We start from the raw sequence: 27,289 nt of genomic DNA, 5'->3' as shown, positions 1-27,289 counted from the left end.
ACTTTAATACGCACCTGTGATATGGAAGCTGACAAGCCGATTCTGATCAGAGCTATCCCCATCACGAGTGCTCAGCACTGAAACCACCTCCCCCAGTGGGTCACTCTCTCGCACAGCACCTCTGTAGTACTCCCTCTCGAAGGTAGGGGGGTTGTCATTGACATCTGCTATTGCAACAGTCACTACAGCTGTTGAGGATAGTGGAACACCTTCACCTAGATCAGATGCCACAACGTTGAAGGTGTAAGATGGGCACATCTCATGGTCCAGGTCACCGAGAGTAGTGATCCAACCAGTCTTGCTGTCAATAACAAACATAGCACCGGAGACAGATTTAGATCCACTTGCTTTGTCCTGCTCTTGGTTTAGGGTCGGGCCAAGGCTGTAATTAACCTGTCCGTTAGAGCCCCAATCAGGGTCAAGTGCTCGTACCTGGATAACCCGTGTACCCCTAGGCATGCCCTCCATAACCATGGCCACATAAGAACTGGTTCCGAATAATGGTTTGTTGTCATTCACATCTAGCACCTTCACTTCTACATCTACTACAGACATAGATTCAACCAGTGCCTGCCTCATGGTGGCAGCAACTTTGAAACGGTAAATGTTGATGAGTTCATAGTCAAGGGGGCTAACAAGCCTTAGAAGTCCAGTTTCTCTCTCGACCAAAAATGTCCCACCCTGGTTACTCTCACCAGTCTCTCCATTTACCACAGAAAATGAGGCAGTCTGACCAGGACTTAAGTACACTGATCCCAAGGCTGTTCCAACAGGTGTGTCCTCTGGGACTGTGTAAGAGTACTGGGGCTGGGTGAAGGAGGGCACATTTGCATCAGGTGGTAAGACATGAATAAATGCAGACACAAGGGAATGTTTGGCTGGGATCCCGCCATCAGTAGCTTTGACAAAAAAGGAGAGGACCGTTCCTCTGAGATGTGCCATGCTTCCCTTTGTGACCATCCAGCCACTGTCAGGCTCAATCTCCAGCACATCTACTAGAGGAAGCTTTGCCTCACTGTACAGCGAGTAGCTAACTCTGCCATTGTCGCCGGCATCTGGGTCCTGAGCCTGGATCTGAGTCACCAGCGATCCCATTGGCATGTTAGCCTTTATGCTAACTCTATACTCCATAGCCCTAAAACGTGGAGCATTATCATTCTCGTCAGCAAGAATTACCCTAACGGTGCAGAAGGATGCTCTTCCCCCACCATCAAGTGCCATTACAGTTAGCACAATGTCTCGGTTCACTGGGTTCTCTCTGTCCAGTTTCTGAGCTGTCGTTATTAGGCCATCGGCTCCAATGTAAAACTGAGTCTTTCCAAGGTCATTGATAAAAGAAAACATGATCTGACCAAAAATCCCTGAGTCCTCATCTGTGGCACGCACCTGAATGACTCTGGTACCTGCAGGGGCATTCTCGCGGACCTCTGCCAAGTAGAACCGTTGACTAAAGACAGGGCTGTAAAGGTTAGCCCCCATGACTTGAATGTTCACCTGTGCAGTGTTGGTGAACACCCCATCTGATACAGACACATTGAGGTTGTACGCTGTCCGCATCCCCTGTCTGCGTTGGCTGGACAAGGAAATGACACCTGTCTGGGAGTCTATTATGAAGCTCATTTTCTCATCTCCAGAGAGTATGCTGTACCTCAAACTCTCAGCATCTGAGCTGTCTGCATCAGAAGCCTGGACACATGTCACAATATGCCCTCTGGGAGCCAGTTCGCTCACAAAAGCTTCGTAAAGTGGTTGGCTGAAGGACGGTGGGTTGTCATTAACGTCAGTCACCAAGACGGTGACAGTGACTTCACTGCTCTGAGATGGGGAACCATTGTCCGTTGCCCTAACGATAAAGCTGAAGCTTGGTGTAAGTTCATAGTCCAAAAGACGGCCCGTTAACACGAGTCCACGTGTGCTGTCAATGAGGAAGTAGTCTGTGCTGTTAAATCCATCAGAGAGGATCTGATAGTTAATCACATTGTTTTTGTCAGAGTCTTTGTCTGTTGCCAAGAGTTGTATCACGCTAGAACCGATCATTGAGTTTTCTGACAAAGTGGTGGTGTATGAGGCATTGAGAAATGCAGGGGCATTGTCATTTACATCCACCACAACTATGTCCACATCTACTTCGGATCTGGCTCCAGTGAGAGTGTCCATAGACCTGACGGTTAGCCTGTAGTAGGGTGTGGTCTCATAGTCTAAAGGATATATGACACTAATCACACCACTGTCAAAGCCAATGTCAAATTGAAAGGAGGGATCCCCTTCCACAATAGTATATATAATGTTTTGGCCCTCTGGACTGGTGGCATTTATGCATAAAACGGGAGTGGACACTGCAATGTCCTCTCTTACTGATATGCCATAAAAAGACTTGTCAAACACAGGCATGGCCTTGTTCACAACTGTAACTGGAAGCTCAACAACAGTGAACAAGGAGGGGTAGCCTGCATCACGTGCAAGGACGACAAGTGGATATTCAACATTGGACAAGTCTGCATCAAAGGCCCTTTTAAGAGTAAGTTCCCCAGTGAGCTTGTTCACTTCAAATTGTGGATGGTCCTCCTTAAGCTCATAATACACAGCTCCATTTATCCCTTTGTCCAAATCTGTCGCGGACACCTGGAAAATGGGTGAGCCAGGTTCTGCATCAACCTGCACAGCAGCATAATATGGAAGGCCTTGAAACTCAGGAGCATTGTCGTTAACATCCTCAACTTCTACTCTGACGGTTACTCTAGCAACTCGCAGCTGGTCGTATTCTCTACTCACTTCTACTACCAGCTCATACAGTTCCTGTTGTTCTCGATCGAAAAGGACTCCTGTGGTTTGAATAACCCCTGATGTGGGACGAATTGTAAAGCGTGTCCCTGAATTCAAAAGAGTGTACTTTAGTGGTTCATTTAAGCGGTTTCCTACAGCATTTATAATGCTCACTGTGGTAATGTTCACACTATTCTCCAGTACAGAGGAGGAGTAAGAGGTTTGACTGAAAAGGAGACCACTGTCCATAGCCTCCCTGACCAACACCGTCACAAGTGCTGTGCAAAAGTACCGCCCATCTGACACTTTGACATTGAAACGATAACGGTCTTTGGAGAGTTTTTTGTTTTTGACCGTGAGGACACCCGATGATGGATCTATTTCGAAGTGCTCCAAGTTGCTATCAGCCAAAGAATACATCAGATCAGTGGTCATGTCTGGATCAGTGGCTTCTACTCTCAGAATCTCAACCCCAGCATATGTTGGAAGAAGCAACACAGTGTCATAAGCTTCTTGTGAGAACTGAGGGGGAGAGTCATTGACGTTCGCAACTCTGATTAGGACCTTGGCTGGCTTCTCAGCTGTTAGCTGAGGCCTGCCACTGTCCCGCACATTAACAGAAAAATAAAAAGCACTGAATGTTTCATAGTCCAGCTGGGCTATAGTTCTGACTGAGCCTGTTCCCGAGTCCACAGTAAAGAACAATTTAGCTGTGTCCTCCACAATCTGAAAGATCAGGAGGGCATTGTGATTCTTGTCAGCATCTATGGCTTCAATTACCAAGGGCTTTCCATCCTCACTCATCACCACACTATTGATAGGGGCTGCCTCACTGATGGTCCCTTTATATGTGAGCTCCTGGAAAACTGGAGGATTATCATTTTCATCAACAACCTGGATGCAGACAGTGACAGTGGAGGCAATCCCAGCCATGTTGACAGCCTGAATGGCCAACATATATGAGGAGGTCATCTCAAAGTCTAAATCCCTTTGTGTTGTGATGACACCTGTGTAACGATTTATTTTAAACCTCCTTTCATCATTCCCTTGTTTAATGTCATAAATCAGTATGGATCGACTAATTGCACAGACCATTAAGACAAAAGTCCCGACAGCAACATTCTCCGTAATCTCAGCCTGGTATTCTTGTTGGGCAAACTTTGGACTGGAGAAATCAGACAGAGAGATGGCGATCCTAGCAGCAGTGGTGCTACTTAATGCCGGTGTGCCTCCATCTGTGGCTCTCACAGTAAGGGTATAAAATCCCACAGTTGTAAGGTCCAGCTCTCTGGATACTGAAATTATGCCAGAGAGTGGATCTATTCCAAATAAGCCACCGGTGTTGCCTGAGAAAGAAAATAAAATGACACATGCCTGTCAGTTCATCATGAAAAGTGGCATTTCAGGTAAAGGATATATAAAAGATAAATCTTAAGATGCATGACGTTAAAAGAAATGAGCTAATGCATCACACTCAGCGGCATAGACAATCAGTTACTTAAAACAGCTGAACAATGGAAATGTTATCAGGGAGCGTAATAAATTCAAGAGCAGAGAACATGGTGTTTACCTGCATCAATTGAGTAAACTATCTCCCCGTTTCTCCCTGAGTCTCTGTCTAGTGCGATCACCTGCAAAGCTGACGTTCCTGGTGGGGCCGACTCAAACACCATACTGTCATACATAGTGCGAGTAAAAAAGGGTGGCTGGTCATTGGCATCCTCCAAAGTCACAATAATACGTGCCAGATCTCTGTAATAGGGAAATTCTTGATCTTTAACCTAAAAAAAGAAAAGGACAAAAAGGAGGAAACACAGGGCGACAGAGCTGAGGAGAAAAACTAATAGTTTTTGCATGGAAAAGATTTGTGAAGAAACACGCAAAATGAGAAAAAAAGGAATAAAAGACACAGAAAGGAACAGTTAAAAATGCAAACTGTCAAAATATAAAATTTGGTATGCTGAGCTTCATTTCTGATAATCTAAAATACTTTAAAATACTGTACTAAAAACAGGAAACAAATAGAACATTTCTAATTTTTAACACTAAAAAAAATATGTTATGAACATTTAAATATTTTCTGAATCATGCAGTATAACATGCATCAGGTTTTACACACACTTGTGGAGTCCATTCCACCATGGAAATATTTAATTTAATTTAAGTATTATATTAAAGTATTATAAAAAAATATATGTATAATTCTTAGGAAAAATGCAAATAGTGAGGCATTTATACTAGTGATCTCAGACCTTTGGACCCCACTGTATGTCATAAGTGATTTCAAATCTAAAACATGCCATTTCACATATCAACTAATCTACCAATATATTGCAACCTCAGTTCAGTTGTATTATAGAAATCTTGTTTCTTACCATAATAGTAAGGATGTGTTGAGTGCGGACCTCATAGTCCAGTCGATCTGCTGTGTACATGACACCAGTACCAGGATTGATCCGAAACATCCGCATGCTTGCCGGATCAACGCTGCCATGGATGGAGTAGCTCAACTTTGCCCGTTCATCCTTGTCCCTGGCCCGGACGCGCAAGACCTCAGTGTCGGCTGGTGTATCCTCAGACACCAAGACTTCATATGTACGCTCAGAGAAAATGGGAGTGTTGTCATTGCTGTCCAAAACCTTTATGTAAACCTGTAGATACAGGGGACAGAGTCATTTTTACCTTTTCACATAGAAATTCATCTAATTTAAACAGATCCCTATAAGTAATCTACACTGTTGCAATATGCACTGATGTCAAAACAGCTTAAGTAAACCAATAAGCCCTGCAAAGCCATGTTTTACAGTGAATTTAGAACAGCAACAAAAAATATAACGTTATAACACATTTATTCCTCCGCCAAGCAATTTAGTTCCAAAGAGGTTGCTAAGCAACACATACAGCAACAAAGAATCACAAACAGCAGTTGCGCAGTAATACTAATGTAATGCGGTCACAGGTGTATGTTTGTTGAGTAATTTACAACGGCTTCGAACGCAGCTCAACCAATCAGAATCAAGGACCAGAACTATCCGTTTTATAATAAGAAATAGAAAATGCACATGCTAGAATGACAATACGATGTGGGTTTCTGGGGCACTGAAATACTCAGCAGCCCCTGGCATATCTGAAGACATATTCAGTGAAGATTATATAGATATCTCTTTCACACAGCAAACTCACGTTGATAAAATTAGATAAAAGTTGGCACACTGCTTAACATCTTAGAGATGTTTCTCTCTTGGATATTTCAACCACAGCTACCAGGAATACTATTTTTGCTAGTTCCTTGAGAAGTTAGCAGTCTTGATTCTGTTAGAAAAAGTTTCCAAGATGTTTATACAACAAAAAATATACCTGTGTAGTGGCTGTGTTGGTCCCATCCGTCACCTGTACCGTCATGTTGTATAGTGATTGTGTCTCTGCATCTAAAGGTCTGGCTATTACTATGGTCCCCACCCCTCTCTGAATATCAAATGGACCATCATAGTTTCCTATTACACCAAGAAATCACAGTTAGCATGACCTGAAAATTAAAAGTGATAGAAAATGCATTGCATGCATTTATTTATCCAACGAAGAGGTAAAGGTTTAGCAGAAAAGGATCAAAGGTGAACACTCTACCAGTCAAACTGTCATGCAGTTTTGCTCTTCTGTGAGAAATAAATTTTTTATGTTTCACAGCAATTCATCAAAGTTTCACAGCATTCGAAACATAAACCGCTTTATGTTGGGATCTTTCCCATCAGCCTCGGGTCTCTTATCTTCGACTCCCACAAACATCTGTGTCAGGTACAAGCCTCTCCCCGGCAGATTCTCAAATCATTAATTCAGGTCCATTCTGACGGATAAGGGCAAACTTTCTGAGCATCTTTAGTATTCATTGCATGCATCTGTTCCAATTCCACTCAATTTCCAATGCACTTAAATGAGATCAGAAGACCCAAGTCTGGAAGGAATCTCAGCACTCAAAGTGTTTACAGGATTGAGAGCTTCACGTTTGTCCTGCGGCAAATGGAGTTTTTAAAGCGAGTATCTAAAAGTATCAGATAAACTAGCCAAACCTTCACGCTCAGGAAAATAACTACAAAATACTGACAGTTAGCCTACCGCTGTCAGATGAACAGTTTCCACCACAGGAGCTCTGTGGGATATAAAACATCTCCCGTGACGTCCTTCCACCTTCTCAGAGACAGATCCAGATGAAGGGAAAGAAAAAGAAAAACAGAAAATTGACATGGATGTCAAGAGCTCATATTAAGCTAAACAAATTCAGAAAAAAACTTTTTAAACGCTTATTCATTTGGGAGTTTTCCAACTAAATAACACAAGCAATGCCCCCCCCCCAACGTGGTACTACATCTGCAATGCTCAGCAAAATCCTAAATACTGAGAGGGTTTAAATCAAAATTACCCTCTTTGCATAGTTTAGTTGACTAACTTTACCATAAATGCATCTTCTGGTGTCCAACTATGAGCAGAAAATATAGATGCAAATGATAAATATGTCGAAGAGTTGTAAGCAACGAGCAAATGGAGTAAATCATTGTCAGCATTGTTTACCATATAGGTCTACTCCTTTAAATTACATTTACATTTATTCAGCAGCACGGTTTTATCCAAAGCAACTGAGGAATGCAACAACACAAGCGATTCATCCTAAGCAGACATTAACATCAGTAATATTATGGACATTAAAGTTTGCAACCTGACTTAATTTATGACTGGAACTGCTGCATTATTGATGCTCACCAATGATGTCGAACCATAAAGGAGTTGCTGTCTGCCAAACTGAGACCTCTCCAACTGATTCATACACTTTGGCGTTTTCCCCCACTGTGAAGTTGTAAACGGCTGCGGCAAATCGCAAGGCCAGTGGTGAAGGCACGGGCTTCCGAATCCATTCTACATGCAAACGGGTGGTCGACCACTTCTGAGGGGTCCCATTGTCAATGGCTTTTATCTGAGGAGGGCATAGAAAATATGAAGTAGAAAAGGCTGAAAACTTTATGCTGCTAAAGCTGCATATAAAAAAAAAAAAAACTTTACTTTTTTGTGAACTGAAATACCCATCTGTCTGGTACTTTACCGTGAGAATATCAAAGCCACCAGCCGTGACCATCTTCCTGGAAGACACCATGGCTGTCTTAGCATCGATAATGAACTTGCCATCATCATTTCCATCCACAATGCTGTATGTGAGATCTGCATTGGATCCTTCATCTCGATCATGGGCGAAGACTCTGTAGACAGGGTCACCGCGTTTGTTGCGGTCCCGCTCCAGAAGGATGATGCGGTACACCGACTCTTTGAATTCAGGCGTATTGTCATTCTCATCCTGAACATGCACTATCACCCAGACAGTGGACTGCCTAAAGGTGCCTCCTCCATCCATAACTGTAACCTAGATAAACACATATAAACAAATTATGATGAAAATGCAGTTTGTGAAGATAAAGTTAGTTTTAACTTCAGTGCCAATTTTAACAGGTCAAGGTAGTTGCATGTACAGTTTTTGATGGTACGGTACGTTCATGCTCTTCATGCATTCATGAAACATTTCTTGTGCATCAAATCAGCATATCAGAATGATTTCTGAAGGATCATGTGACACTGAATTCAGAGTAATTATGCTGAAAATGTATTTGGAATCACAGGAATAAATTACATTTTTAAATATTTTAAAATAGAAAACAGTTATCTTAAAATGTAATAATATTTCACAATATTACTGTTATTTTTCATCAAATAAATGCAGCCATAGTTTGAGGTTTTGTCATTTTCCCCTTGTGTAAACTTCCCTTGGGGATTAATAAAGTTTATCAAAACAAAATCAAATCAAATTTTCTTTCAAAAACATTACAAGAATCTTACTGACCCCAAACTTTTTAACAGTAGTATATTATTGGTCCATTTTCCTCGGGTTATTCTTTATTGCATCTGCAATGTACCTTTTCAACTTTGCACTACAAAATATTTTCCATTAACATAGCACATTTTAGAGTATTTTATTCCTATCCTGGAACTCATTCCATAACTCACGCACGCACAAAAATGAAACCTCAAATTAAGCAATCAGATTTTTGATGTACAGACATTAAAACACCCTAGCAACCTCACACAGAAATGTGCCAAAAACCACTCAAACATCTTAGCAACCCCATAGCAACTCTACATTTCTCTGTTGTCAAGAGACATAGAAAGGCTATACATAAATAAAAATAAATAAAAAAATAAACTCTACTCAAAATCTATTTTAAAATAAAATAGAAAAAAAAAAAAAGATTAACTCAGGCGCATTCTTCAGAAAAGAACACAATTGATCTCACTCTTCTACATGGAGCTCCACTGGATATTCCCAGAACTTGATCAGAGACTGGACATAAAAAGAGCCAAGGGGCAAATTACACCACTGCAAACTCACAAGCAGCAGATCATGAAAGCCTCTATGGACTAAATCTTTAATGTGGACCCTCCGCAGTCAGCGCTGACACACTGGAGACGCTGATGCCAGGGCTGCGCTCTCAAAGCAGGCACCTTGAGGCGCTAGATGTAAGATATGAACTTTGAAACTAGAAGCCTTCTGCAGAGTGAATCATCATTTAGTGAACATAGAAATCAATGGCCCTCATTCCACTCTGTCCATGTAGAGCAGGGATCACGGGGAGCCACACCCATCCCATTGATCAGCGCTACTGTACTGCCCTCATTGACGGATCAGTAATTTAAGGGCTGCTCACCAGACTGTATGAAAATTTGCACATCTGCACGTGTTTTGGAGTTAAATAAGAGTCCTTGGTCAGTATACGCTGGCTTTATCCTTTCTGTCACTCTTAATGCAGGTGTAGGCTAGACGTTTGCTCTACTGCACCTTATTTCTATAAGAAAAAAATCACATGGAAACATCATTGCCTTTACATCCTGGATGTGTAAACCCAGTCCTCACTCGATACTACAACTGCTTCCCCCTTATATTCCAGTGAATTCAATAGGTCACTGGTAGCATCTCTCTATTTTGTTCAACAGACAAATGTGTTCCTAAAATAGATCAATAAGTAAGTCAGTGTGTATGATTATCAATAAAATACTTGAAGCTATTGAACATTTATAATTTAAACTTTTATATTCTAATCCTATGACTCAAGTTAACACTAACAAAGTGTTGTCTGACAGATTTTCAGTAAGCAGAGGCTGTCGTCAAGGCTGCCCACTCTCACCATTGCTATTCTCTTTGGTTATTGAACCACTGGCTGTTGCTGTGAGAACTAATGCTAACATACATGGTATTACAATAGGTCCAGACTAGAGGAACATCGTATATCCCTTTATGCAGACCGCTCTCTTAAATATCCTGAGACCTCTACTGATGCTATTCTTGCTGTAATTGAAAAATACAGTAATTTTTCAGGATATAAGATTAATTTGGACAAATCTCAAGCTCTGTATATGCATGTTCCCTTTGAAGCCGTTTCAAATTCCCCCTTCCATTTAGCACGTTCTGGATTTCAATATTTGGGAATCAATACCACACCTGAGCAGGAAAATCTGTTTAAAGCCAACTATCCCCAGTTAATTACAAAAATTGATTGAATCAGATTGGTCGACGCTTCCAAATTCTTTTCTAAAAGACTGTTAGTCTCTGCCATTCATTCATAATATACAAAAAAAATGATCTCTAATATTTTCACTGTGACTAATACTCTTTTGGTGTGGAAGGATGTTAAGAAATATCTAGCTATTTCAAATAAGTCTCTCAAGTCTCCTATCGCACTCAATCCTGATCTTCCCCCACCCATACAGAATATTGGTCTTCTGACCTGGAGGTGGAGAGGAGTGTTGGAGTTTGGTCATTTATGTGATAATGGTCAATTGAGGTAATTTCAGTCGTTAAGGCAGTAATTTAACCTTCCCAGTAACGATTTTTATAAATTTCTTCAATTACGGCACTTTTTAGAGTCACACTTAAAAGAAGGCAATATACGATTTAATCTTACTGAAATGGAAAAGCAGCTTTTCTCTTCATTTACTAAGAAGAAGATCTCTGAGTTATATACATTGCTGTCTAATGTTTGTCCTTCAACTTTTGACTCGTTGAGGGTGATATGGGAAAAGGACTTTCAATTTTGGCCCACAAACAAAATTATACATTTATTCAAAGTACTTATCTAACTCCAGTTCGCCTTCATAAAATGTTCCCCAATTCTTCTCAATTATGTTTCAAATGCAGGGCAGACACTGGTACGGTGATGCATGTGTTTTGGGATTGTGATCAAATTAAAGGTTACTGGAAGGAGATCCACAAAATTATTCTAAAGATTACTGGAAAGATTTTTGCATTGTCTCCAAATGTAGATCTTCTGAACTGTAAAGCTGGTCTGTGCCTTGGTGGTGACAAAGAAAGTGTACTGAATTTTTGTTTATATTTAGCAAGAAAATATATATAACTACTATGGTCAACTCCTCAGATACCCTCAGTCAATATGTGGATGAGTCAAGCCGCTACTCTTCTATCTCTAGAGAAACTAGCATATGATCTGCATCAAAGATCTGATGTTTTCTGGCACACTTGGTCTTCTCTGTGGAACTTTCTTGAAGATGCTCAGTGACTGATGTATCCTTTTAATTTATTTTTTTTGGTCTATAAAATGTCTCTTTTTTATTTACTTATGCCCTGTTGTATTATAACTATTATTTCTATTTTTGTTGATGAACATGTATATCCAAAGACTGTATACGCTAATATTTGGCTGTACGTGCTGTTATGAGATACCAGTATCACTGTGGTGTTATTGTAAAAAAAAATATATGAAGAGTTCAGATGCAAAAGCCTCTAAGTGCCATCTGAAATTTTCTTCTAAAATGAGCATTTTTTTCAAGTTTGTATATTTAAGTTCAGTAATTTCACTTTAATGACAATTAATAGGTCATTTTCATTGCCAGTAATGTGAAATAAGTGAACATAAACATACAAGCTTGATATATATATATATATATATATATATATATAATAAAAAAAGAAAAGTAATCATTTAAAATTTCTCTGCAGTTCTATCATAGTTTTAGCACTTGTGACTATTCATGGAAGTACATGATTTCAACATTTCATGAACTGATAAAACTGCCCTTGAGAATCAATGACAAACAGCATGTTTTGCTTCAAAAAAGGAAAGCTATTTTTAATTGTCTTGCAGTCATGTAATTCTAAACCTGTATGTTCTTATTTGTTCAGTATGATAAAAAGGAGACATTTTAATGAATAGACATGCTCCTTTTTTACATACAACGATAGTTCATGGCAGCTCTCACACACACTCACAAAAAACACTGCAAAATACAATAAAAGTAGTATGATGTGCACTAGATTGCTATTACTATCATTATTTCAGTGAATTCACACTAAAACCTTTCCCTCAATTGGAGCTCACAAACTCATTCACACTCATGTTCAAATTCAAATATGGCACCAGGTTTAACAGGTTGACATGTCTTGAAATAGAAAATTTAATAACTGCATGATTTCTGGAATGAGTAATGTTGTGAGTAATGCAGTGTTCCATTCAACTCAGAAACAGAAAGTTGGAATTTGTAACTTCTATCAGTTCTGTACTTTCAAAAAAGCATTTGAAGTCAGACCTCCAACTTGGAAGTATCTGATTTTTCAGAGGTGTGTGTATGAAAGCATACAAACAAAGCAACACCCAGGGAGATGGTACAACAGTTAAGGATAAACATTTCCTTTTAATGAACTAAAATGCATCAGAGAGTAAAAGTTCATATAATACCAGTCAATAAATCCTGTTTATCAAACGCTTAGAGCCAGGTGTCTAAAACACAGTAAATCATCATCTCTATTAGACCTGCAAATCAACTGCCATCCTTAAAAAAGCTATGCTATGCTCTACAATTTGATTGATGATTCTAACAATCAAATACCTGTAAAGCTAAGCAGTAGCATTGCCAGTTTTGTTTCCTTATACACTACAGTTCAATAGTCTGGGGTCAGTACGTCTTTTTTTTTAAAGAAATGAATACTTTTATTCAGCAAGCTTTAAATTGACCTAAAGTGACAGTAAAAACAATGTTACAAAAGATTTCTATTTAAAATAAGCACTAATTTTTTTTTTTACTTTCTATTTATTAATCAAAATATTAAGCAGCACAACTGTTTTCATCATTGGTTATAATAAGAAATGTTTCTTGAGCAGTAAATCAGCATATTAGAATGATTTCTGAAGGATCATGTGACACTAAAGACTGGAGCAATGATGCTGAAAATTCAGCTTTTCAGCATCATTGCTTAAAATGTAATAAATTACATTTTAAGACACATTAAAATGCCAATATCAAGTAGGAACATCCCATTTTTGAAGTCTGAATAGAACGCAGCATTAATAGTTTTTTATTTTTGAATGAATTACTTCTTTAAGGTACAGGCAGATGGGTAATGTATACAGTACCTCTAGGAAGTGCTGTTCTTGTTGCTCTCTATCCAGTTTCCTTGATGTGGTAGTGATGAGTCCTGAAAAACATTTTTTATTTATTTTTTAAATGACAAAACTGAATAAACAATGACTTTCATGACAATTGCGCGATGTAAGGGCTGCAACGATCAACGAGGAGAGCCGCTCCACTCGACAATGATTAATAACATGTCAGAAAGGGTGCATAAATTCACACAACATTGTTTGTTTATTTCAGGGGGGAAAAGCAGCTCAAGAGACAACCGTCTAACGTAAACCCACAGATGGCATCTCGTGAATGCATTATTTTCCAAACCCCGGTGGCTGTAACTAGGCTTTAAAAACACTTCAGTGCAGACAGAGCAGCAGAGATTGAGAGCAGGAAGACATTCCTGAATATGAATACTTCCTTAAGGCACAAGACATCTGGATGATGGAGTCTGAAGGTAAATAATTTTAAGTGGGTCTATGGGTTTGACAACAATTCCTGCTGTGTGGACATATTGACAAGCTGCAGAAAAGAGGGCTTATTTACCCACCCTCATATAGTACAAAGCCTGACTTTCCTTCTTCTGTGGATCAAAAAAAATTGAAATTCTGAAGAATGTACAAAAACTTAAATTTCAGTCTGTTTCACATCCAGAGCTTTGAATACAGCACACATCAGTTGAATGGATAACTTCTATAATACTTTTAATGTGCTTTTTAATCCTTTTTGAAGCTCGAGAGCTTCAGTCTCAATTTACTGAGAATGTCTTTTGTGTTCCACAGAACAAAGTGATATGAAAGATTCTCTGAGAGACTTTTTAAAATATACTGTATATAAAATGTGCAAATGTATTGCAAATTTCAGCATTTTAAAGAACACTGCCACCATTTTGACCTAAAATAAATCTATTGCACGTGATTTCTGAGCCTATGATTCTCAGTGAAATAGCCATGGCAACAAATAACTCCTGATGGCACAGGTTGAATCGCACTGCTGGAATCCACAGTATTCCCTAATGTGTGCCATCCAGAGAGACTCAATTAGAGAAATTAGAGAAGCTATGAACTCACGTAGAGACGTTGAGGAACCAGTGGTTGTGAGGAAAGAGCAAATGATTTTTACTCTTAAGCCTTCCATTTAAATATACTGTAAAGATATTCTTGGCAGGGCATTTGTAACTAAAAGAAATTGTAAAACATATGACTCTATTAGAGGCAAGCGCTCTAACTAATAATCAAACATGCACTGTCTATTTTCAGGGTGCAGTAATTGGTTGCTGGCTTAGTCACAGCACATTTGTTTTTATAAAAGAGCTCACAATGCAATTTATCTGAACACTTAGGCTGAGTTCAACAGGCAATCACAAAAAGAGAGCTAGATAAGTGGGGAGCAATTACAACGGCTTTTCCCAGCAGTGGCTGAAGCTAAAGTAGAATCTATGACTGCAGTCCAGGGGCAAACTATAAAACACTCAAGGTTTGATACCATTGGGTTGATTCAACTATAATTTCATTCCCTTCCAGGTTTTTTTTTTTTTTTTTTTGGTATATTTCATCCTTGAACACTCATACTGGTCCAAAGGCCTGCTTTCATAAAGAGTGTATGTCATGGAGAAATACAGCATTACTTCTCTCCTCTCCACATATCAATGCATGCACACACTCACTCACATCTCATTATATATATTGAGTTAGATTTATTGAGCTTAAACCTAGTATTCCAGTGTAAATATGTGCTTCCACATGCTGCCTTGAAGGGATTTGCCGATAGTAGAATGAAAAGCTTTCCTGCTGGCACCAAACCTTGTTTAATTAATTCACTGACTACTGCTGCATACATAAGCTCCCATGACTCACTTCTTAAATGACAAGGAAAGCAGCACCAGGGTGTAATCGGCAGTGCAGAATGCACCCAGCACGCCACGGGATAAGAACTCTGCATGTGTGTTAACTCTTCACACTAGAATGTTCTGACACTGAAGCAGATTACAGCCTGTGCTTGCTCAGTTTATTTGGTAGTACTTGTGAAAGGATCTGTGAAAGGAATAGGAGGTTTGGACTGGGGAACACTGTAATGAAATTTCAAAGGAAAATATGATCAAAGTTTCTTTTTTGCAAATTCAGAAGGAAACGAATTCTTTTTTTCATGCAGTATTTCCTGTAGATTAAAAATAAAAATTACATAAAATTTAAATGATAGATAGACGATTCTCTGCGAACATTTATATATGCAATTAACTGTGATTAATGCACTTAGTTTAGCTATAATTAATTCAATTAAAATTAAGTCAATTTGCAGCCCCAGTTATACAATGAAAAATATAGGAATTTATGGGATTTTTTTGTTTGTTTCTTCATAGGGAAAAAAAACCTGTGATGGAATCCATGGAATCTACCTTACCTGTGTTGGAATCTATGGAAAAGAAGTTCTGAGGATTTCCGGCAGTGATGCGATACATGAGACGGCTATCTGAAGTGGAAACGTCAGGGTCCCGGGCTTGGATACGGACAACAGGCACATCTTTGGGAGAGTTCTCCATGACGTACGGGTGGTAGATGGATTCAGAGGTCAAAGGTGCATTATCATTCACATCCTCCACCTGGATAAACACCTCAATAGAGGCAGAGAGCGGCACCACACCTCGGTCTGTCGCATATACCGTTAGCCAGTAGGAATCCTGAGTCTCGCAATCTAGGGTGCCAGTGGTGTAAATCATTCCTGTAAGAACAGTGGAAAAACATATTTAATATCGATCACCTTTTTGATGAATTCAACAAGAACTACTTCACACAGTTTGCGAGCTTTTATGACAAATTCTTTTTATGGCACATCAACTGCTATCAGTACTCTAGCCTGAGTGAGCTGGGCTATCCATAACTTGGTTTGTGATTCAGCTACACATCAAAAGCATCCGACCCTACCATGAGTCAAACTTTGGTGTCAAACTTTATTAAACTGTAATGTGCTCAACATTTTGAGGAGATTAGAGTCAGACTGAAAGATTAATGTTTTTAGAGGCACACTCCCAGAAACCAAAGTCAGTTCAGCAGAGTGTTTCAATTCCAGAGCTGGTGTGGTGTGTTCTGCCTAAAAGTGTAATTTCTCTTCAGATTTTCTCTGGGGAAATTTACTCGACTGTCAACGATACCTGAGACCAACCTAAAGCAATTCAGAGATTTTTTTATTTTATTTTTATTTGGCAAGAGCTTCATTCTCTTACTACAGTCCATTGCCTACAACTAAATTGTTATAATATTAGATACATATAAAAGTATCTGCAATCAATTATTCAATTTGGCAATGAGCTACACAGAAATCATTGGTATCAGGGTCACTGGGGCTAGCATGAAGGTATGACAGTAACTATGATTTACAGTCTTTCTCCATATTGTGTGAATGCAGTTCCTTTAATTTAATTTCCTGTAGATTAAAAATGTAAATTATTTATGCAGTATAAGGGCTTTCAATTTAATGTGTTAATTTAGTGATTCATTCAAGAAAAGAAAAAAAAAAGTGCTAAATAAATCAGATGTTTAATCATCAACACTTTAAATTATCCTCAGAATTTCTCCGCAAATATTGATATATGTAATTGACTAATTTCCCTAATTTAGCTGTAATTTAATACATTTAAATTTTTAATCAATTCACAGGCCCTTTTATATAATGTAAACTATACGATTTTAAGGGTTTTGTTTGTTTGTTTGTTTCTTCATAAAAAAGGGGATCAATGCGAGTTTCTTTTTCCAGGGCAATTACAAAAAAGTTCAATAGCCTAGATTTTAAGGTATGCAGGTATAAAGAAAATGTATAAAGTCATTTACTGGTCTTCTCTATATAACATTGTGTCAAACAGTCTGTTTACACTTTAGGTGTAATGCAGTTACACTTTGTAGGGGACATGCTTGCTGAGCAGACAGATTTTTGGCTGGTGGTGTCCAATCCAAACTGACATCTTGGACATACCACTAACTTTAGATGGCCTGGGAATCCCACCGCAGGGTACAACCGCTCCACTCAGAGACTGTATGACCTTCAGGTCTTCAGCATAGCACATCTAATCACTCCTGACAAAAGTGCTGGTTCTGCCATTCTATGATTAGGAGCACTTCGACATTGCATCACGGGCACATGTAAATACGATCACTGATAGGAAGGGGCATCACTGACAGAATGACCCATTTCATGGCTGTGCTATGCAATGCGATGAGTCGATTGGTCAACCATGGCACAGAACAAAACCACTCATGCGCAAAGTGATTCAGCCGAGGGGATTCTGACCCTCACAGTCACTGGGAGCTGGAAAAATAGCAGAACTCACACAGCAAGCAGGTCCCTGATACTTACTAAAACCTTAAAAGCATTTAAAAGTAGGACACCCAAGGGGACAAAGACACAAAGGATACAGGGACATCTGAAGCTTACTGAATGGTTTGTCAGTGAGCTAACACAGTGTGACAGGTCAGTTCGCCTAAAGGAAATCTGCTATATTCACAATACACACCTTCAAAGAAAACAAAGCCAGTTCCCCTTATAAAACTTCTCAGTCAACATTTTAAACAGAGAAAAAAGACCACACAAAATATAGATGGAGCAGACGAACATTATCTTAAAAAAGTGCTTTGGACTCATTCACTAATAATTTCATACAATTTGCATATTTGTGTGTGCGAGAAAAAAGAAAAGAAAAAAAAGATCTTGTGCAAATTTTCAGATGGCTTCACAACAAGTGCATGTACACATAAACTTGTTCTTTTCTGCGTTCTAATGATGCTTTCTAATTAACGGTTGCGGATAGTAATAAAGGAGCGCATGCCCACATCTGGTAATTTGCATAAAACATGCCAAAACTAAGGGCTTTCCGCAAAACCTCACCTTTTCTGAAAGCATGCTCAAGATCTTGGAGTACTGATCTTCTTATTGGTTCACCTCAAATTACATCCCGTTTCTGTGTTGACAATGTTAATATTGCTGGAGTTTTTGTTCAACCTTCCACCACTGTCAAAAACCTTGGTATAATCTTTGATTCCTCACTTTCCTTCCTTCCACACATCTCCTCACTCAAGAAATCTGCCTTCTTTCACCTACGCAATATTGCTCGCTTACGTCCATTTCTGAATATCAAAGATGCTGAAACTCTGGTTCACGCTTTCATCACTTCACGGCTAGATTACTGCAACTCTCTCTTCTATGGCTTACCCAATTCATCTATAAATAAGATCCAATATATTCAGAACTCTGCAGCTAGGGTCCTCACTTACACAAAAAAATCTTCCCACATTACTCCGATTTTACACAGACTTCATTGGCTACCAGTACACTTCCGTATTCAATACAAAATACTCCTTATCACATTCAAAGCACTTCATGGTCTTGCACCCTCCTACATTTCTGAACTCATCCATACCTACTCCCCAGTTCGCACACTTAGATCCTCCGATACCGGTCTGTTGACGATCCGTAGACACAAACTATCATCTTTTGGTGGAAGGGCTTTTTGTGTTGCTGCCCCAACTCTCTGGAATTCTATCCCCCAACACATTCGCGACCTTTCATCATTACATGATTTCAAAAACCAACTCAAAACATATCTTTTTGTTACTTGTTTTCCTGACCCCTGACTTTATGATCTGATTTCTATGTTTATGTTCCACTATCTCTTATGTTGTCCTTCTCTGTTTATTTGTATAGTTTCATGTCTTGTTTCTATGTCATGTATATTGTACTTTATTGTAAAGCGACCTTGAGGCTCCTGAAAGGCGCTATATAAAATAAACTTATTATTATTATTATTATTGAAATGTGTGCCATTCTCAAAACAAGTTTGAAACAGTTTTATTAAAAAATATTGTTGGTTTAACTTTAAAAAGTAAGCAACCTGGTTGCCTTAAAATTGAGTTAATTGAAACTAAACATTTGAGTTAATACAAAGAAAGAGATTGGTTTAATCAATAGAAAATCAATATAGTATGATCAATAGAAACTCAAAATAGTATGGTGTCTGAAAAACATCCGTGAATCTAAGTTGATTTTACAAAAGAAAAAGAAAAACTTGTATCATGATTTCTGCATGTTTGCATGCAGATTTTACGAAAGTCATAGTAAATTAAGCCCATCCTGAATTTAGTAAAGCATAGCATATAGCAGAAATAGTAAGTATGCAACTCCAAATTCTGTCTAACATTATGTCTGGAGTACCAGATATTCTAATAATTTACATGTAAAAATAATATTTGAAATTAACCTTTTATTCACCCTTCAGTCCTCCTTTGACTAATCAAAACCATCAGAAATAAATTATTAAAACTTTTTAGGACATACATAACGTATATAAAGACTTTAAGACAAGCCCTGTATAACATTTGATTTGCACCAGAGGGTTGTTCCATAAAACAATATTAGAATACAAGCCAGGCTTATTGTCGGTTTATTCTGTTTCATAAAGCAAACTTAAAACAGTCCAAACTCAGTTACTCTGGCAACTTATGCTGGGAAACTAATCTGGTCCAGGGCAGGCAACTGTCAGGCTAAGCCTGAGTTGTTACACCTAACACTGACCATCAGGAACACAATGATATTACCACTGACACTCTCTCATACCATTATTTTATTACTTTATTAATAACCACTATACATCCAAAAATATATATACAGTATACAGGAAATCTACTTAAGGCTACAATGATAAATGAGACAATATAGACATACAAATGTGTTCAATTATATTGTACATAAAATGTTTATGTTAAAGTTAATAAAAAAACATAATACATAAATACATAAAAATACACTAACTTGTATTTAAAATTAAGCAATAAGCCCCGCGAAGCTGTGTTTTACAGTGGATTTAGAACAGCTAAGGGGTGTTGTTAGGCACGACGCGGAGCGGAGAAAAAAGGAATAAAAGACAAAAAATATATATATAAATAAACATTAATAAAAATTAAACATTCACATATTTATATCAAACTCTTATAATGACACATAATTCCTAATAAGTTATTCAAGTAATATCACACACAACTATCTAGACTAGATAAACCTGGATCAAATTAGTGGGATTGCGTGAACTTCAATTACCTTTTATGAAATCGCTTTAGCCCCAACTTATTTGTTTGGTTAATTCAAGTCAGGTGTTGGAGTTTAATCCCCGCTTTTCTAAGCGGCCTTTATGGAACAACCCTCAGGTTACCAAGCTGAAAGATTTGTTTATGACCAGTTGTCATAAGAAAAAGTCAACACTTAAATAAGCGTTTTGAGCTATTTAATCCCAGACAGAAGAATGAAAAATGTGCCAATTCATCTAGATGTTTCCAGCTAATTTGATAGATGGAGAGAAGGTTCACTAATGAGCCGTTTCTTCCTTTAAGCATGCTAGATTTGTTATACTGCAACAGAAGTAAATTGGGGTGCAATTCAGCCTGAAATTCAGTCAAATGCACTCTTATTACATCCACGTCTTGCAACTCAGGGAAAATAGGAAACATATAGTCCTAAAATAGCTAGCGTTTTCTAGGAGTAAACAACCCTTGAAATTTGCAAAGATGTTAAAAACGTATTTGAAATTTGCTTTTTAGTATCATCAAAACCCTTGGCATGAGATAACTATTTAACCTCAAGTGACAGTGTGTAAAGTGCACTGATATCATTTCACATTCCACACTTTCATCATGTTCAAAAACCTTTCAGCCAAACTGCTGTAAAATTAATGTCACACAAGCAAATAATGCTCACGCTCAGTATACAGCGCTCTGCTTCTATACATTCATACACTGTTAAACAACATCAGTCGAGTCAGAAATATGACAGATGGCATAAAAAAAGACACAAAGTTTCAGTGCTGTCTGGAACAGGACTCAACAGACTAAGACATATTTTCCACAGTTTTGATTCAAAGACTCCAGCTTTGATGCTGAGGATGTTTTGATGGATTCCCACAGGTTCTGATGCTGAGGATCAGAAATTCAACAAAACACAAGGCCTGTCCCAGCTCAAATTAAAGAGACACAGATTTACACTAAGTGCCTGATTTTGTAAAACATTTGAACACGAGATGCTAATTTGCTGTCGCAAAAGCGACTAGAGCAATGCAAATGATTTGACACGATGCAATTGACTTTCAGCTGATTGAGACTCTCAAACCACACATCATGTCATTGAAAACAGCACTAAATCCATCTGCTTCTTTTGCTTTACAAGCCATTGCTTTTAGCATTTATCATTATTCATGAAAGTCAACCAACAGGTGTGTATTATAAACATCAAGGGCTGCATATGGAGCTAGAAGGCAGAAAATCGCTACCGTGTCCTTCAACTAACAGACTTAAAAGGATGATTATGTATTAAAGAGGTCCTAATTATCCTCTATAGCTAGTACTCGCAAATTACAGAAATAATCATTTCGAATGCAAAACAATGCTATTGCTATGCAACAATTGACGCACATGCTATTTATTTTGATAGCAGATGTTTTGCTGCAAATAAGATGGTAGCCTTGATGTAATTTCATATTATTCATACCATTTGCTGTCACCATTTTAATTTTAAATTCCCTGAGAAAAAAAATGATAGTTCATATTTTAAGATGTAAACAATAAAATATTCATAACTTGTCAGAATTTAGAACATAATCAGGCAGAACTTAGCCATCAAGTCATCCTTAATACCTACAAACAAGATCAAGTGCATTTCTTTTCATGCAAGGTATCTTCAATTATCAAGAGTTCACAAGCATCGCAACTAAACATGCTGAAAAAGCATTTTTCTCTTTCAACATAAATCTTTTCCCTTTCCCTCTCATTCTACTCCAAATCTGCATCTTTGTTACGGTGAGAGAGACGTTTCCTTTGTATGCCATGCAGGCATTAAAAGGAAAACCCTTGATATCTCCCCTGAATTACAATCAAAGTTCAAGAAGTCTGTAAGAGGAAGTGGGCTTGTGGTAAAGATCCTCAACTCCCATACGCTCCAAAAATATGTTATCTTTCAAAAAGCTAAACAGAATACTTCAGTTTTGTGCAGTGTTTGGGGATGTGCAGCACAATCGGTCCTTTGCGCAGGTGTCTAAGAGATTTTGACATAACCTGACTCTGGAGAAAAAGAGGCCAAATCTCAGAGGCAAATTAGAGCTGAACTTGTTTCTCGACAGGCGTCTGAGTGAGAGTGCACTCTGATTTATTTTCCCAAAGTGTGGGCAGGAATACCAATGCCTGCTCAAAGCAGCGGAGTGCTCTGCCGATAAGGCCTTCATAAATCCCACCAGCCTTTTTAGTTCACTTTCGCATCTGCGCAAAGAGACTTCCTAAATCGGAATCACTCTACATACAAACTATGAACTTCAACACGACACATCTCGTCTGGCGACCAAGATCAAGTGGGTTTGATTTCTGCTTATTTGGAAGTGTATTACATGAACCGCCCATTTTCAATCATCTAAAAAATCTAGTGACAATGTCAAGGACTCATAACACACCATGCAACATGGCAGCTAAACGAATGTTGGTAGGCGGATATGTGGCGGGTGTGCTGAGCCAATGCCACTGTCCTTCCTTGTCCCAGAAGTTTTACTTTGAAGATAAAAGACAACTCTTGTTCTCATGTATCCGCTTCCCCTACAACTTGTCTTTTGCTGCTGGTAGGGCATTCAATTCTCTGTGGAAAATCCATGCTCATTTGAGGTTCTGGCACAATTGTGCACCACTCGCTTACTTTAAACAGGGGCCTGATTAACAGGCTCAGCCTAATTAGCTGACATGTGAATGGGGAACCACAGTTACATCCCACTGCCCGTTGTAGTTCTCTAATCAATAGTCATTAGTTGTAATTAATAGTGAGGCAGGCACCACACAAGTTGTGCAAGTAACTGAGCAGCTTTTCTTCTTCAATATTGCAAATATCAGATCTCACATAACAGATTTTGAAACACAGACCGTGTTAGAAATCACAGAAGAACACTGATACAAACTACACAGAGGTTAAGTCCTACCTTTATAGGTCAGTGGTCTTCTCCAGTGGCAGCAAATTTCAGAGGCAATTGTAGACTCAGAGCACAAATTCATTGCCAAGACAAATAACGTCACATTGACCTTTTAATACCATTCAGTCAGCACACTGCAGTAAAATGTTAGGGCATAAATTCACAACCATGTTCACAGGTTTTGTTTTATTATGCAAGCATCGACTCAGGACTGGTTAGTCATCAAAAGAGATAAAACATAGTAGACAACACAACCAAAAAGCACATAAAGAATAAAATTATAGATACCTGTTTCATCATCAATGGAGAACCTTCCAAGACCACTTCTAGTTTTGATAGAGTATCTGATCACTCCATCTCTGCCCTTGTCATCATCTTGAGCAGTCACCTGGAGGACACTTGTTCCATGACGAGAGTTTTCCTTCACAGTTCCCCTCACTGCAAATTCTGAGAAGTATGGCTCATTGAGGTTCTCATTGACATCAATGACTTCCACTTCAAGATAAGACTCAGAGCGAAGTTTCACTGGAAAACCCAAGTCCTCTGCAACCACTGAGAGATTGTAGAATTGTTGCTTCTCATAGTCCAGGTCCTTGGCCACCTTAATGGCGCCACTTTCAGCATGGATCTTAAATGTCCCATTGAAGTCATTGGACAAGGAGTATTTCACCCATCCACCAGATCCAATGTCTGGGTCTTGCGTTTGCAGCCAAGCTATAACTGCACCTATAGGAATGTCCTCCAACACACGGCAACTGTAACTCCTGGGAATAAACATAGGGGCACAGTCATTTATATCCTCGAGGTACACTCTCAGGGTTGTCTCAGAGAACATCTGATTCCCTCTTTCTGCCTTATCTCTAGCCTGAATTTTGAGGGTGAAATCCGAGATGGACTCCCTGTCCAGCTGACTAGACACATAAACAGAGCCGGTCTCACTGTTAATGGCAAACATAGGGGTGTTTGTTAACAAGGTGTATGAGATTTCACTGTTCTGACCGAGATCATCATCTGAGGCTGTGACCTGGATCACTTCTGTGCCGAAGGCTGCGTTCTCTGGTACAGAGGCAGTATAGCTCTTGAGGGAGAATTTTGGGCTGTTATCATTCACATCATCAATGTTAACTCTCAGCAATCTCCAGCTGGATTTCTGTGGAAGGCCCAAGTCATATACAGTTATGTTAAGGAGGTACCGATCTGATCGCTCACGGTCCAGCGGCTGATAAATGTAAATTAGGCCACTTTCCATGTCAATATTGAAGCAGCTGTCGACGTTCCCATCTGATATGACATGCAGGACACGACCATTGAAGCCAGTGTCACCATCATTCGTGTTCACTTGAAGTACACTGGCTCCCACAGGCATGTCCTCTCGAACTACAATATCTGATGGAAAGGATTCAAACTGAGGTGTCTGTCTGTTGACAGAGAACAGATCTGTGTAGCCTTCATCCACTTTGGATTTGCTAATGGCGGAGGCTCTTTTCAAAAGTTTCTCAGCTAACTTTTGTGCAACTTTTGTGTCTTGACAATTAAAACTCTTTGCTGCCATTCTGCCTCTGACCAATGATATATTTACAAAGGTGGGTTCGGAAAGCAGCTCGGAATCTGACGCAGCTATTATCAAGTTGAACTGTTCGTTCTTTACAATTTTTGCAGTGAGGGGTCTTCTTAATGACAACATCCCAGAGTCTGGGTTAAGACTGAAGACATCTTGCTCATTTCCAGACATAATCTCATATTTAACCAGCCCAAGCTCATCAATATCAATGGCAGACATGGTGATGATCGTCTGGCCCACAGGAAAATCACGCCCTATCGTACCTTTACATGACACGCGCTCAAAAAGGGGTTGGTTGTCATTAATGTTCAACACTTGTACCGTGACATTGACTTCACTTTCTCGTCTATAAGGCGAGCCCCAGTCTGAGGCTCGGACGGCGAACACGTATGTCTCCAAAGATGATTCAAAATCCAGTTCTTTGGATGTTGTCAGCTCTCCTGTATTGTGGTTGATGATGAACGGGAGGGGCTGAAGGCTGGCTATGCTGTATGTTATGCACCCATTGTCACCTTTATCATCATCCACCGCTGATACAGTGAGAATGACAGTGCCAATGGGGATGCTCTCATTGACAGAAACATCATAAGACGTGCTCGTAAACATTGGGGAGTTGTTGTTAGCATCCTCAACTGTAATTTGCACCTTTGCCGTCATGCCACTCACTATCTCCATCACTTTCAACTCAAGGAGCTCCTGGCTTAATGTGGTAAGCTCTTGCGCTGTTGAGATGACACCAGTGAGTGGATTAATGATAAAATAAATTGAATCTGAGGTCAGGCTTAGGGCGTAACTGATGACCGGCGGTCTTGGAGATATCCTCACAGTCTCTATTATGGTCCCTGGTGGTGCAATTTCAATAACTGAGGTTTTGTAAATCTTCTTTTCAAAATTCACCTTCACAGACTGTGGTTTTTTGACCAAGAGTTGAATAGTCTGAGTGTTGGAAAACCTTGGTGGTGTGCCTCTGTCTTTGGCTTGAAAAGTGAGATTGCAACCGTAAGGAAATTTATCCCAGTTGACCGTTTCAGACATCTTCAGCTTGTACTCATTTCCAAGAGGAGCTCTGTCAAGGACAAACTGCTCCTGCGGATCACCTGCAATAATGGCAACCCACTCAATTTCTCCATTGGGTCCCTCGTCCAAATCTTCAACAGTAACAATGGCGTATACTGGCTCTTTGTCTGATATTTCAGGGTAAAGTGCAATTGCTTTCAGTGTTGGTGCAAACTCATTGATACGCACAACACTGATTACTAGTTTGGCTGTACTGCTAATACCACTGTTCCCATAAACCTTCATTCCACGATCCACTGCTAAAACTTCAAGGGCAAATCTGCGGTTGCTATCTGCATTAGGCTTGGCTGTGAGTGATACCACCCCACTGGTTGGGTGGACAGCAAATTCCTCCACATCATCTTTGAAGAAATAGTAAAACTCGCCATTGGAGCCGATGTCTGCGTCAGTGGCGGTCACCTGAGCCACACTTGCTCCCAACGGAGTACTTTCTGGAATATCAATGGCATAAGAAGTGGGAGAGAACAAAGGTCGGAGGTCGTTCATATCCATAATTTGCACATTAACTATCACAGAAGCCTCCAGCATGCCTTTGCCGGTTGCCCTAACTGTTAATGTATAATTATCCTGCACTTCGCGGTTTAGGATGGCAGCACTCCCACCGTTAGTCCGTATGCGGAGAAAGCAAAAGTCCCCCAGCACAAATTCCTCAGCCTGAAACAGCCCCTCATCGTCTCCAGATTCGATTAAATATTTGATGTCCAAAGGGCCCAACTCAGATAGAGCAATCCCCATTTTAACCTCAGTCCTAATGTATGACCGAGCTGCAGAGTTCTCATAAATGGTGGCATTGTAGATGGAGGCGGTAAACTGAAAGGAGGAGGACCCTCGCTCCTGCAGTTGCCCCAAACAAGGAAGCAGGTAAAGGAGCAATAAGAAGAAACTGGTGAGGCAGATCCTCATACTGCCCCCTGGGCAGCTGTTTATAGCCATGCCATCATCCAGTTACCCTGCAAATAAAAGAAATATGCAGTAAACCATGGCATTTATCTAGGGGCATTTATCAATCTAGGGCATTTATCTCATCAAGACATATCCCTTTTACTCAAATAAATGTGATGGCAGTTATTTATTCAGAACAGAAGCCCTTGGTTTGGATTAAATTGTTTGGAAAAAAATTATGATAATAAATACCTGACCCTGTTCTCATTGGAGTTAAATGGTAGCCTAATCTCACTGCAAGATTGATAATAGCAACGAAGAGCACACATGACGATTAATCACCCAAAACAAATGTGAAACACACTCACAGTAAATAATATTAAAATAGTCTTGAAAGAAATGTGCAACAAGAGAAAATGTGGCTAAATTACACAACTACAGTTTGACATTATATTTGTATTGCATTTAAAGTGAATAACTTTGATCATGTCAAACAAAACATCCTCTCAGATGCACGCACGACTCTCCGTTAAAATACGGTTGTAATCAAAGGAAACTTTCAACGCTGTGGAGTCGTAAAA

General features: G+C 39.3%; 1 protein-coding gene across 3 annotated transcripts in view; it reads right to left on the bottom strand.

The window, feature by feature from the left end:
• fat3b (FAT atypical cadherin 3b) overlaps nt 1–27,289 on the bottom strand; it is a 63,037-nt gene that overhangs the window by 35,555 nt on the left and 193 nt on the right. For all 3 annotated transcript variants that reach the window (XM_084400758.1, XM_084400759.1, XM_084400760.1), the window contains exons 2-11: nt 23,477–26,776; nt 15,613–15,930; nt 13,221–13,282; nt 7,853–8,167; nt 7,516–7,726; nt 6,874–6,945; nt 6,121–6,257; nt 5,139–5,414; nt 4,334–4,544; nt 15–4,109 (exon numbers count right to left, since the gene is read on the bottom strand). In XM_084400758.1, the coding sequence (XP_084256884.1) occupies nt 15–4,109; nt 4,334–4,544; nt 5,139–5,414; nt 6,121–6,257; nt 6,874–6,945; nt 7,516–7,726; nt 7,853–8,167; nt 13,221–13,282; nt 15,613–15,930; nt 23,477–26,759 (8,980 nt within the window). In that variant the 5' untranslated portion in view covers nt 26,760–26,776. The remainder of the gene's footprint in view (nt 1–14; nt 4,110–4,333; nt 4,545–5,138; nt 5,415–6,120; nt 6,258–6,873; nt 6,946–7,515; nt 7,727–7,852; nt 8,168–13,220; nt 13,283–15,612; nt 15,931–23,476; nt 26,777–27,289) is intronic.

The sequence above is a fragment of the Rutilus rutilus genome, assembly GCF_951802725.1.
Source record: "Rutilus rutilus genome assembly, chromosome: 25".
Classification (NCBI taxonomy): Eukaryota; Metazoa; Chordata; class Actinopteri; order Cypriniformes; family Leuciscidae; genus Rutilus; species Rutilus rutilus.
This window is presented reverse-complemented; position numbering and strand designations above follow the sequence as displayed.